At 43.8% G+C, this 12,675-nt stretch overlaps 1 protein-coding gene across 1 annotated transcript; it reads left to right on the top strand.

Moving 5' to 3' along the window:
* The first annotated feature begins 1,578 nt into the window (after positions 1-1,578).
* pla2g3 (phospholipase A2 group III) lies at positions 1,579-12,675 on the top strand. Its single transcript, XM_061733976.1, has 7 exons — positions 1,579-2,240; positions 7,011-7,143; positions 7,221-7,355; positions 8,859-9,055; positions 9,137-9,257; positions 10,117-10,227; positions 11,566-12,675. Exons 1-7 carry the CDS (start codon positions 1,724-1,726, stop codon positions 11,804-11,806), a joined length of 1,455 nt encoding a protein of 484 aa, XP_061589960.1. The 5' UTR covers positions 1,579-1,723; the 3' UTR covers positions 11,807-12,675.

Here is a 12,675-nt window from a genome sequence, read left to right as displayed (position 1 = left end):
ATAAGTTCAACTGAGAGGAGCTCGGCGTAGAGTCGTGGCTCCTCTGCACCAAGACGGGCCAACCCAGGTGGGTCCGACATCTGGTCAGGGTGTCTCCTGGTCACCTATCTGGGGAAGTGTTTTGGGCATGTCCATAGTGTCGATAATATCAGATGTTTTTAATTATGTTTGTGTACACATACACGTAAGAAGGACAGCTTTTAAAAGCGTTTTGGTCTGGTTCCTGCCGTGTTATTATAAGGCCGTGCACGTCGATCAAAGATGTCACAGATGTTGATAGACACAAAAGCTGCATTTAACGCTGCCTGCACCGATCCGTGCATCCGTGGGGGGGGGGGGGGGGGTGTATAGCACGGTGGCGAAATGGAATGACGGAGAAGTCCGAAGGGTTCACGACGGCGTCACGGCAACAGCATAAGCTCTGCGTTGGTTTAACGCAGAACCTTAAATCAGGCTTATCATCTGGCAGCTGCAACCTTCCCCCCAGATGAAGGCCCCTAGCTCGAATCCTGCCAGAGTCACATTTCAGACTCTTCCAGGCTAATTTGGAAAGATCCGGGGCCACAAAGTACCATCTGAGCATGGCTGCTGCTGGCTGCTCTGGCTGAACCAACGAGCAGGACAGCGGCTAGGCTGTCTGACTAGTACCGAGTTGGAGGCAGGAACTCAGATAGAGCTCGCCATGAGCTCGCCAGGAGCTCTGGCAATCCTCATGTCATATGGTGTTTTAGTAGCAACACCTAAAACAAGGATGGACGGGTTCAGTCAGAATGGATGTAGTGTATCATTAGCTCAGCTAAAATCAATTCCTGATGGTAAATTAATTCAGGTGCGTGTTCCGACAAGTTTCCAGGCTTGCTGGCTCCGCCCACTTGACCTTTATTCTATTAACTCTATTATTCTATTAACTATTCTATTAACTATTAACTCAAACTCCAATCATCTGCATCAAAGGTCAAGTCATCAACCCTGATGTCTCACCGTAGACTCTTAGATGTTGAGGTTTTGTAGTTTTCTGAGCATCACACGCACACGCACACGCACACGCACACACAGATACAGAGGGTGTTTTGCTCATTGCGGTATTCCACTTTCTAAGAAAGATCAATATCACCAGCATTTCCATCTTCTGCGAGTTAAAATCTGCCCTGCTGAAGCTCAGTTGCAGGGTCGTGGCCACCAGAGCAGCTCCGGCCATCAGAGCGGTACTTTTATCAGTAAAAGACAGAAATACAGCATCAGTAATATCTTTTTCTCAAAGCCGAAGCCCTCCAAGAGCTCATTTATACATTTGCCATCAAACGCTAACGGTTTGTGGCAAAAACGAGCTGAAAAAAGAGGAAACTTCTGTTTGTAACTCAGCAGGGGCGTGTCGAAGTGGATCAATAGTCACATTTTACAGCTCAATAAACGACTGCATGTGTGTGTGTTGTCACCCAGTAATGTTATGTTATGATGGCACTAATGTGGGCCAGAGAGAGAGTGTGTTGTTTGGCTGCAGTAGCAGCAGGTCACGTGTCTTATCCAGACTTCCCATTAATCCACGGGAACACCCGCGCACCCCCCTCCTCCTCCTCCACCGGCTCGTCCTCTCATTTAAAAACCGACCTGTGAGTCTGACCATCTGTACAAAAGCCCCGAGAGACTGGAGGACGTTTTTTCTGCATATCTGAGGTGGAAATCAGCTTCTGTCCTGCTCCTGCTGCTTCATCCACGCGCCACCATGACGCGCAACGCTGATCTTATTCTCATTTTAACGTCATTTTTGCTGGCCTGCACCGCCGCACGTGCATCCATCTTCTGCACCTGGACCAAAATTTTCCTCGAGGGAAATGTGCATTTGGGTTTTGTTCAGGAAGACCCCCGGCAGAGCCCCCCGTCCCTGCGGCTGTACCACAGCGCCTGGAGCGCAGAGCGCACTCTGCTCGGATGCACGTGGAGCGATGACGCGCAGCTGATCCAGAGTTACCTGTCTCTGTGCCGGGAGCGCAAACAGGGATTTCTGGATCACCCGCTTGTAAATCTGGATTGGGGCTCCTTGTTTGAGGGAAACCAGTGCGTCTCTTTGACCTCTCCGGGGTTCATGGTGCGCGCCGAGAAGAGACGCGCGAGGAGCGTTGTTGGTGCAGGTGAAGATGAGAGCTCAGGTGTCACATCTCACCGTGTCAAGCGCGGCTTCATCGTGCCGGGGACTTTGTGGTGCGGTTCTGGGAACAAGGCGCCATCTTTTCAAGATTTGGGTATGTTGGTTCAGTAGGTTTTTACGAGTTAGTAGAGTAAAATTAATACAACAAATAAAAGCAATATTGTTTATTGTTTGCAGTGGCGTCAATTCAGTGGAAGCTAAGGTATGGCAAGGTTACGAGTCACAGAACTTAACTAGAGTATCAATCAACACGTCCAGCAAATACTCATCACAGAAGTCTGTTATGTAGTTTATCTGTGTGGTTAAGAAAATTGGAACTTTTTCAAATGCAGTCTCGCTCACTGCAACAACTCAAAATCTTACCAGGAATATTTGTCTTATTTCTAGTTAAAATGTCTAATTTTTAGTAAAAACATCTCATTACACTTAAAACAAGAGTCATCACCAGAAAAAAAGAACTAAAAAAAGAACTAATTTGACAATTTTCACCTGTTTCAAGTAAATTTTCTCTTGAAATAAGTAGAAAAATCTGCCAGTGGGACAAGATTTATCTTCTCATTACAAGCAAAAAAATATTGTTCCACTGGCAGATTTTTCCACTTATTTTAAGTGAAAATCTACTTGAAACAGGTGAGAATGGTTGTTTTTGAGTCTTGTCTTAAATGATATGAGATTTTTTTTTACTAAAAATTAGACATTTTAACTAGAAATGAGACAAATATTCTTGTTAAGATTTTCAGTTTTTGCAGTGTATAATAACTAGTGAAATCGATCATGTTGTTCTGATTTGCATTTGTAGTTATTCTATATGTATTAAGTAATAGAATAATCAATACAAATAGACACAGAGTAATTCCATAAATGTATTTAAAAAACAAACATTTACATTTTCCCTTGAAGCCAAGGTGTGGCGGCTGCCATACCTTGCCATACCCAATTGACGCCCCTGATTGTTTGACTGGATATATTTGGCCATGATCAACAAATCCTAAACGGACATAGGACGACTTTGACCTTTTGTGCCAGAAAAGTCTGAATTTGGTCATTTTACAAACCGTTCAGATTTCCCGTCCTGTGCAACAGGTCCAGATCAGAGTAGAACTATCCAACCTCCTTAACTGCACAATATCTACCCGTCCATTATTTATTCGCACATATAGATGTTTAGGGTCACAGGGGTCTTTCAGCTCTCTGCAGGGGCTACGCCTGGACAGGTGTTGCAAACAACCTGTCAAAACAACTCCTGGTCAATTTAGAGTTGCCAATTAACCTGACACATTTTTTGGAGTGTGGGAGAAAGAACCTGGAAACCCCCCACAGAAACACATGAATACATGTAAACTTCACACATGAAGAGTCCTATTTGTACCAGGAACTCTAGAGCTAGAGGCCGTCCTCCAGTTAGTCCTAAATAGCCTTCGTCTAGTTTAGGACTGCTGCTGGCCGTGTAGATAAACGTCATCCTCCGACTCTGACTGAGTCCATCTTCCATGTGGAGCTTGTAGCTAGTGTTTCCAGTTATTACTTTCCCCCCCTGTTACCTCTTAAGGTGGAACAATGGTCAAAGTGTGTCACTGTTTGTGTGTTTCACAGCCCAGCAGGTTGGAATAAATGCACTGCAGTGGCTGAATGAATTACTGGAGAGAGGTAATGTTACCTTTTAAATCAGTTTATGAAAACTAAATCAAACAGGACAACAGTCTGCAATCTCAAACACTGATGGAACTGGGTTAAAATTCTGTTCGATCCTAAGTCATAAGTCACACTAATCAGTTGCTGTTAAAGTTACCACCAGCACCACTCGGTAAGACAAAAAGAAATTGCTTTGAAAGCACCGTTGAGAAACCCTGTGTGACGTCACATGAGGCTTGTCCAGTTCTTTCTATACAGTTGTTAGTTGGGTAGCTCTATTCCCCTTGTAGAGGGCCGCTGTCCTACATTTTTTTACATTTTTCCTCGCTTCAGCACACCAGTTCCAGATCAACGGAGTCACTCATCACTGAAGAGGAAACAATGAATTGGTTTTATTTAGTGTCTCAGTCCTGGAAAAGAAAAAAGAAAATCTGAAATAAAAAAAAACTAGTGATCATTTCTGTGAGTTCAGAACAAAGAAGCCTCCGGACTGAAGGAAAAAAAAAAAGAACCTCTAGTTATACAAAGAAGAGGCCAGAAAACATGTCATCTTAACGTTTAATGTATGAAAACTGTGCTGATACGATCTGCAGATACACTGTTTATCAGTTCAACATGATCAGGACGGAGAACCTGAGGTACAGATAGAGCACGGTATCTTTGCTGATTTGTATTATTATTATTATTAGGGCCCGTGCACTGTAGGAATTCTTTATTCTTTCTTTCTTTATTATTCTTTATCCTTCTGACGAAAGGAGGGCCTTTTTGCCCCCCTAAACATGCCCCAAAAGTCACCAAATTTTGCACACAAGCCAGGCCTGGCAAAAAATTTGATATTTAATAGTTTGCATTGATGGGCGTGGGAAAATGGCTCAACAGCGCCCCCTAGAAAACTTTGTGCCTCAAGCCCCACAATACGGTTTGACGTACATGCACAAAAATCGGTACACACCTGTATCATGTCGCAACTTAAAGAAAAGTCTCTTGGCGCCATGGCCGAAACCGAACAGGAAGTCGGCCATTTTGAATTAATCGTGTAATGTTTGCGCAATTTATGCAATTCCTTCGGCAGTTAATACGGCCCGAACCGTAACATGCACCCAGGTGTGTTATACATCAAAATGTGTGTCTTCATCCTGCGACAACGCGCATTACTTTTCTCAGTCAAAAACGTTACCGTGGCGACACTAGACGCTAAAAAGCGCGCCCACCCTTCATCTGGTTGGTCCATATTCCCTCGGGGGTTTATGTTTATGTTTATGTTTATGTTCATGTTCTGGATCTCTGGAAAGCGTCTAGAGACAGCATCTGTTGTATTAGACGCTATATAAATAAAATTGAATTGAATTGAAATTGAATTCACCTTAATTAGCCCCGCCCCTTCTTCTGATTGGTCAATATTTGATAGTCTCTATTTTCTACTATAACTTTTGAATGGTTTGACATAGAGAGTCGTGGGTGTTGTCATCGAACTCCGTTTTGAGTATTTGTCCTTCATTGGCATGAATTAGCTCCACCTCTTTTTCTGATTGGTCGATATTTGATGGATCATATTTTCTGCCATTACCTTTGAATGGTATGACATACAGAGTCGTGGGTGGTGTCATCGGACTCGGTTTTGAGTTCTTCACCTTAATTGGTGCAAATTAGCCCCGCCCCTTCTTCTGATTGGTCGATATGTGATAGTTCCGATTTTCTGCAATAACTTTTGAATGGTTTGACATAAAGACTGACCTGTCCAGGGTGTAACCCCTGCCTCTCACCCGAAAGTAGCTGGGATAGGCTCCAGCAGACCCCCGTGACCCTGCAAAGGATAAAGTGGGTATAGATAATGGATGGATGGATGGACATAAAGACTCGTGGGTGGTGTCATCGGACTCAGTTTTGAGTCCTTGAACATAATTGCTGCAAATTAGCCCCCGCCCCTTCATGTGATTGGTCGAATATTCTTACTTTCTGCCATAACTTTTGAATGGTTTGATATAGAGAGTCGTGGCTGGTGTCATCCGCTAAATGTCCAGACCTGAAGACATCGACATGCAAGTCATACAAGCGCTTCCACTGCAGCACACCTGAACGTGCACAAGGGTGCGAGCGCCCATTCAACGCTGCTTGCAGCTTTAATTATTATTATTATTATTATTATTATTATTATTATTATTATTATTATTATTATTATTATTATTATTATTATTATTATTATTATTATTATCTAATTAGCCTCAGGAAGCTGAAAGTGATGCTTGAGCCAACTATGATCTAGTGCCAGGACATCAGAAAATCTCCAAATCCCAGTCCGCTTCCTTTTCCAGCACACACGGTTATGCAAGGATGCTGCTATTTTTATCATCCGTAATTAACAGGGAAAATAAATTAACTATGATAACAAACACAAGCAAAAACAGTTACGGTACTGTGATACTATTGTGATGTTACTAAAATCGGCTGTTTTGTTTGATAATGCTTTCATGTCACCACACCAGACTGAATCTCTTCCCACCCAAACAAAACAGCATTTCAACACCAAGCAGGTCAGGGAATGCATTGTCTCAAAATCACTTGCACCAAGAATCACCTTTTCGTTAAGGTAACGATCTTTTTTTAATTTGTTCTGACTTGATAAAACCAGAAGAGATGTGGATTTATGAAAAGCTGTTGATTCTATCGGCTATGAGTGTTGTAAAAAGGTGTCAGTCATCTAAAACGGTTGAGACTTCTTGAAATAAGGCCTCGTATAAACGCCCACAGCTGAAAATAAGTCCAGAACAGTCATACTTTAAAGGAAATAGTAATACACATCTAATAAAACAAGGTTTCTCTTCACATTGAGTCCCTATTTAGTCAAATCTACCTTGTAGTTCTTGAAACATGCTCGTTTTAAATAAGGTGTTATTTTCAAGCAGGAATCTCAAGAATAGGCCTCACCAGGAAGTATAATGCAATCTGATTTTATTTTCCAAAAGCACGTGCAGCTCTTATTGAATTCAGTTCTGTTTCATTTCCAGATGTGTGTGTCCTTGAGTTCGAGTACTTTTCAGTTTCCGTCATTTGAAAATCAAGTTTAGCTGGTTTGTTGACATAAAACGGTCATGGATTTGGTAAGTACACCTGATCGATCAGAGCGTCTGTTGCTCTCATTGGACCCTCGCGATCCCACAAACCAACAGAGAAGGTAGGGCTGTTGTTGGAGATTCCCTAATGTTAATCCACAGCTACTCTGTGCTTTTTTCAGGGGTTTTCTCAAACACAGACGGCTGCTGCCGGGAACACGACCAGTGCAAGCACACCATCCTGTCCTTTCACTCCCAGTTTGGCGTCTTCAACAGCAACATTTTCACCATGTCTCACTGTGACTGCGATAACAAGTAATTAACCCCCCCCCCCCCCAAAAAAAAAGACACCCACTCCACATGATGATGACGGAACCAACTGTGTGTTAAAGGTTCCGCAGCTGTCTACAGGAGGCCAACGACAGGATATCTGGTGTGGTGGGATACACCTTCTTCAACCTGCTGAAGATGCACTGCTTCACCTTCTCCCACCAACTGCAGTGTGCTCAGAGAAACTGGTTTGGAATGTAAGTGAAATGTATTTACGAAACGCGTGTGCATCACACTGAAGCCAAGCGACGCTGCGTAATACGCTCCGGCAAATAATAAAGGATTTATATATTTTATTGCAGCTTATGTTTGCCTGTCACAAGATGTTTCACTTTTTGAAGCTTGCGGCAGACAGGAAACAACGGTGGGGTTTCCCCGCTCAAGTCTGAAGGGGCCCAACAGATGGAGGAGATGTCAACCACAAAAAAATGAGAAAAATGGACAAAAGTCACAATTGGCATTAAAACAAGAACTTATGGCAATAATAACATTTCCACGTTTCACTGCTACATCTGCTTTATTTTACACAAATATATATAACTTAAAGGGGACATTATGGCATCTAATCCCTATTTTAAACAGGCCTTGAATGTCTTTAAAACAAGCTTTTGATTGTTTTTGCTAAATAAATGAGAAATTCAGCCTCTGAGCCATGTCTTTATCTTCCCATTATCTAACCTCATTCTCTATGAGGGATTCTGAGTGGGCGGGGAGGCTATGATAATGAGGCTCTGTGCTGATTGGCTGCCTGATGCGATGATGCGATACACGGCTACGAAAAAATGGTGGAAGCTCCGGCCAGCGGAGTTACCGTGTCCTAACACCGTGTCATAATTGCATGCGATGCGAGCGAGCGTCAGCGACAAAATCAATTCCATTGCTTTATTTTCTATGGGACTGTCCTAACTGGCGGCAGCGACGCAGTGCTGCGCAGTGCGACGTGGCGCACCGTTTTGAGCTGGCCGTTTCCTGCCACTCGCGTTGAAAGCCGGTTGAAAGCACTGTAGGAAATGGTCACAGATGAGGAACGGCTGATCCAGTTAGTTGAAATGAGAAGTTATCTCTATGATACCTCCTCATTTGGTGGACAGAGAGCGTCCGATGTCACGCAGTGCGAAGCGATAGTCGTACGCTCTCATGCAGTTACACGGTTTTATAGTTGTGGGCGTCGTTGCATTTTAGTTACGTAACGAAACGGAGCAGAATCTGAACGGCTCGAAGCCACATCCGACTGGATGGCTCATCCGGCGGCTGTACAGACACTGCAGAATTTGGTTGCTTTCCTCCTTCTCTGAGTTGGCAGGCTGAGGGGAGACCACTATACCACATATGTTAAAGCAAGAGGAAACGTGTTTTTCATAATAGGTCCCCTTTAAGCCGCAACAGAAACCTGGTTGGACCCAAGTTGGATCTATCCATTAAAAACGGAAGTTCCACCACTGGCCACTAGAGGCGGGCTCCAAAAGCAGGTCGATCTCCAATCACCTCTGTGTTAAAATCACAGCTCTGTTGCAGAAATTAACATATTTATATTTTTATAATTAGGTGATTTTCCTTTTGATTGACTAATAATTACTGAATCAATCATTCGTGTATAAAAATACTGGTAACGCTACAACATTTTCCCACGTAACCACTGTTGAGAAAATGAACAAGTAAAACCTTTTATTTACTATTATGCCCTCTGGTTTGACTGAAAGGTGTAAAGAGACCCAGGTGGCGCTGTACGCCGACGTCCATCCGCCCACCGTGTTCGAGTCCGCCGAGCCGACTGACCACTGCGGCAACAGCTCATGCTACAACACCAGCTCCACCTCAGCTCCAAAACTCCCAGAGATCACAATTTCAGAACCGGTCAAACACCAGGCCGCCACTGGGCAATATGCTGATGTCACAGGTATTCTTTCCTGAAGTTGGTTGACTTTCCTGCCGTGTTTGAATGAAAGTGAACGTCTCCGCTGCCGCTCCCTCCTCACAGGGTCATGTAGCATCTACAAAGAACTCGACAGATGTAAGAACCTGATCCTCCCGCAGCAGAGCAAGTACGGCCTCCACAACGCAGAGCCGAGGACGCTGTATCCTTGCAACTGTACTGCCAGGTAAACCAACAAAACCAACGCTCTGAATGCCCATAAGGCTGAGAATTATTGGTAATTTATAAATCTGGGATGTGTCATAACTTATCAGGAACTGACTGGACCCTCTGACCCAGCGGTAAATATTTGCATTCCTGTTTGAATGACGCCCTTAGACAGTTATAACAGGGCGCTCACCTCAGGTACCCCGCTTAGACACGGCGTGCACGATGCCGTGTTTCCCAACAAACATCTAGGCCGAAGTGCATTCACACCCCAGCCTTACATAAGGTGCAGCGGCTCCTCCTCCCATAAGGGGCAGGGTGGCGCAGCTGGTAGTGCAGCCGTGAAGCCGTGCAGCTGTGAAAGGACCTTTCTGTGTGGAGTTTGCATGTCCTCCTCGGGTAGCTAATGTGAGCTACCCTCACAAAAACATGCAGCAGTCCTGGGCTATACATGCCCCCTCTGGCCAGCTGGGGCGCCAGATGGGGTGGGGAGGATCTGGCCGGAATAATGTGATCCTTCCACGCGCTACGTCCGGCCGGAGAAGCCCCACCCTGTCTGGTGAAAAGAAGCGGTCCGTCACTCCTCAAGTTAAGGAGGAGACTTGAGGTCAGTGTAGGGCCTCCTGGGGTTGGTAGAGGATGGCAATGCCCAGGACTGACTTAGGTAGGAGCACTGGGTGAAAAAATGGGTAAAAAATCTGGGATAAAAATATTTAAAAAAATATATATATATAAAAATAAGGTGCAGCGACAGCATTTGATGTCTTTGGACGTGACCAGAATCATGTTTGCACACACTCTGTGGGCCGTTCATCCTGCACTGGGAGCTTCCGGCCGTGTTTGTATGTGACGCTTTGACCGTTTCTGTGTCCATCCAGATTATTCCAGGCCTTGGCTCAGCAGACACAGATGAGCGGAGTGCAGGCTCTGCTGCTGGAGCACGTGTCCCTGTCCTGCTTTCTGCTTCGGGACTGCAGAGAAGGCAACACGTCAGTATTTACAGACCTACACACTCTCAAACGACCCGGTTTTGTGCTGTATACACGGATGTGTGATAAATGTTGTAACTATTCTGTTTATTTAACAAAAGAGAAGAATAAAAGAGAAGACCGCCTGTATGAAATTATGTACTTTATGATGTGATCGATCTGCCTGTAGAAGTTTTAATAGTTGTTTCCTGGGGAATTTATGTGTCTTTGATATTGTGGAGGAGTTCTGGTCCGTTCCTCTCTGAAGGTCCCACCACTGCATCTAAACCAGGATCAGGTCTGGACTTTGACAGGGTCCTTTCAAAATCTTGACCTACTTTCAGCCAAACTTTATCTATCAGACAGATCTCCTCACATTTGTCTCTACAAAACTCCAAACATGGTTCTGGACATGAAGACCAAACACGTCCACGTTGGTCTCATGTGTGAAGAGGACATTGATCCATAAATGTTGTAGTTTGTTCAGAGACAGGTTTGTGGACCTCAGTCCTGCTTCCAGGTTCCTTTTCCCCCTGGGAACTCTTCCAGACAAACCATCCTGGTTCAGACTTGATTAGTTTAGACCAGTGGTCCTCAACCTTCTTTCAGTGATGTACCCTCTGTGAAATATTTTTTCAGCCAAGTACCCCCTAACCAGCGCAAAGCACTTTTGGTTGTAAAAAAAAGACCTAAAACAGAGCACTATGCTATCAGTAACTGATTTATTAAACATAAAAATATTGCTGCTACGCTTCATCCACGACTCCATCGTTGGTCCAAGTGATTGACAGGTGAAGCCAGGTGGCATTTGACAGGTTAGGTGGAACCATCCTGGTGTGGGGGATACTCTGCAGTTTTAGGATAATAAGTTGAATAGCCTACTCCTGAAGATAAAATTCATTTTATGAATTTAGACTTATATTTTCCTCAATTATTTATGAAATATTTATTTTTAAAGGATTTTTACATGGATGCTACTTTTTTAATATATGTATATTTTAAAATCTCACATACCCCCTGTAGTGCCTTCACGTACCCCCAGGGGTACGCATACCCCCATTTGAGAACCACTGGTTTAGACGGTGTAAAGTAGTAAAACCAAATGTGATCAGGCCTCTTCAAAGGGTTCATTCGTGCATTGGATGATTGACAGCTGGAGGCCTCTGCTAATACATGTGAAAGAAGACGTGGGGCTAACGTGGACCCTCAAAGGCCAAAAACCTTTTGGTTTGATCTTCAAAAGCATGTTTGTTTCCCTGTTAACAACCTGTTCCCGCAGCTTCACAACAAAGAAATCCAGGAAAATAAAACAGTTCCGGTAAATCACAATAAAATCATCCCTCCTCTTTGATTCGACAGCTGTGCTGCGACTGTGGTGACACCAGGGCTGCCTCAGCCGGAGCAGGGGAGGAGCGGTGAAGATGTGGAGGAGCAGCGCCACCTGCAGGCAGTGATGCTTAAGGTCAGGAGGACCAACCAAAGGAGGGCCAAGAGGAAAGACAGACCTGTGAGGCTTTTCAAGCTCTGTCTCAGGATGACTCGCCCAGACGGACCAAGAAAGCCCGGAAACAGGGACACGATACACAGCAGCCAGCCGTGAGCGCATGAGGGATTATCTGCAGGGGGGGTTGTTACGGGGAAAACAAGTGTTCAGCATCTGACAGAAAGAAAGACTTTGTGACTTTGTGAAATACCGTAGTCCAAATTCTTTAGAATAATAAAGACACAAGGAAGTTGAATTCTCCATAACAAAGCCCATATTTGATGCAACTGATTTGTTGTCCCGAACCAAGCACTTTGGGTCCCAGTTAAAATTGCACTATTATGTATTTATGCACTTAATATCACAGGTGCATCTCGTAACGTTAATAATGGCTGGACGGTGGAGAAGGAGGTCCGGTCCTCTTTGCTTGGCCTGCTGTTACTGCAACCCGAACCCGGACACGTGGAAGTTAATGGATATATTGAGTCGTGTCTCTGCATTTGCAGACAGATCTGGATGTTTGAAAGGAAAAATAGATATTTTTCTTTTGATTTTATGTACCAAAAAAAAGGAACGTGATCATTTTTGATTTTTCTTTTAATTTATAAAAAGAAGAGTTTCTGTGGAGCACAATTCAAAAAGCAAATACAGTATAAATTAGTGGTCTGGAATACACTAATACGTTTAAAGGAGGAGATGATGTCTAGACGAGAGTTTGACCTCCGATCTCAGACTGACCCAGTAAAATCATGGCCGTCATCCAGGTCTGAGCACATACTACACTTTTGTATAATATTGTATAACTTGTGGATTTCTTGAAGTTTTTTTTTCCGAATAGCAATAAAAAAGGTTGGAAGAAAATTGTAAATACCTGTATAGAAGAAGTGTGGTTTATGAGCCGAGAAATAAATGTGACCAATTAAAACTGAAGTTGCTTTTTTCATTCTTTATGCAATTTTCAGTAGATGAAGGATTAAGATTAGAAA

Source organism: Cololabis saira, chromosome 11 (genome assembly GCF_033807715.1).
Source record: "Cololabis saira isolate AMF1-May2022 chromosome 11, fColSai1.1, whole genome shotgun sequence".
Taxonomy (NCBI): Eukaryota; Metazoa; Chordata; class Actinopteri; order Beloniformes; family Belonidae; genus Cololabis; species Cololabis saira.
Note: the sequence above shows the minus strand (reverse complement) of the source record. Positions and strands in the feature narration are given on the sequence as shown.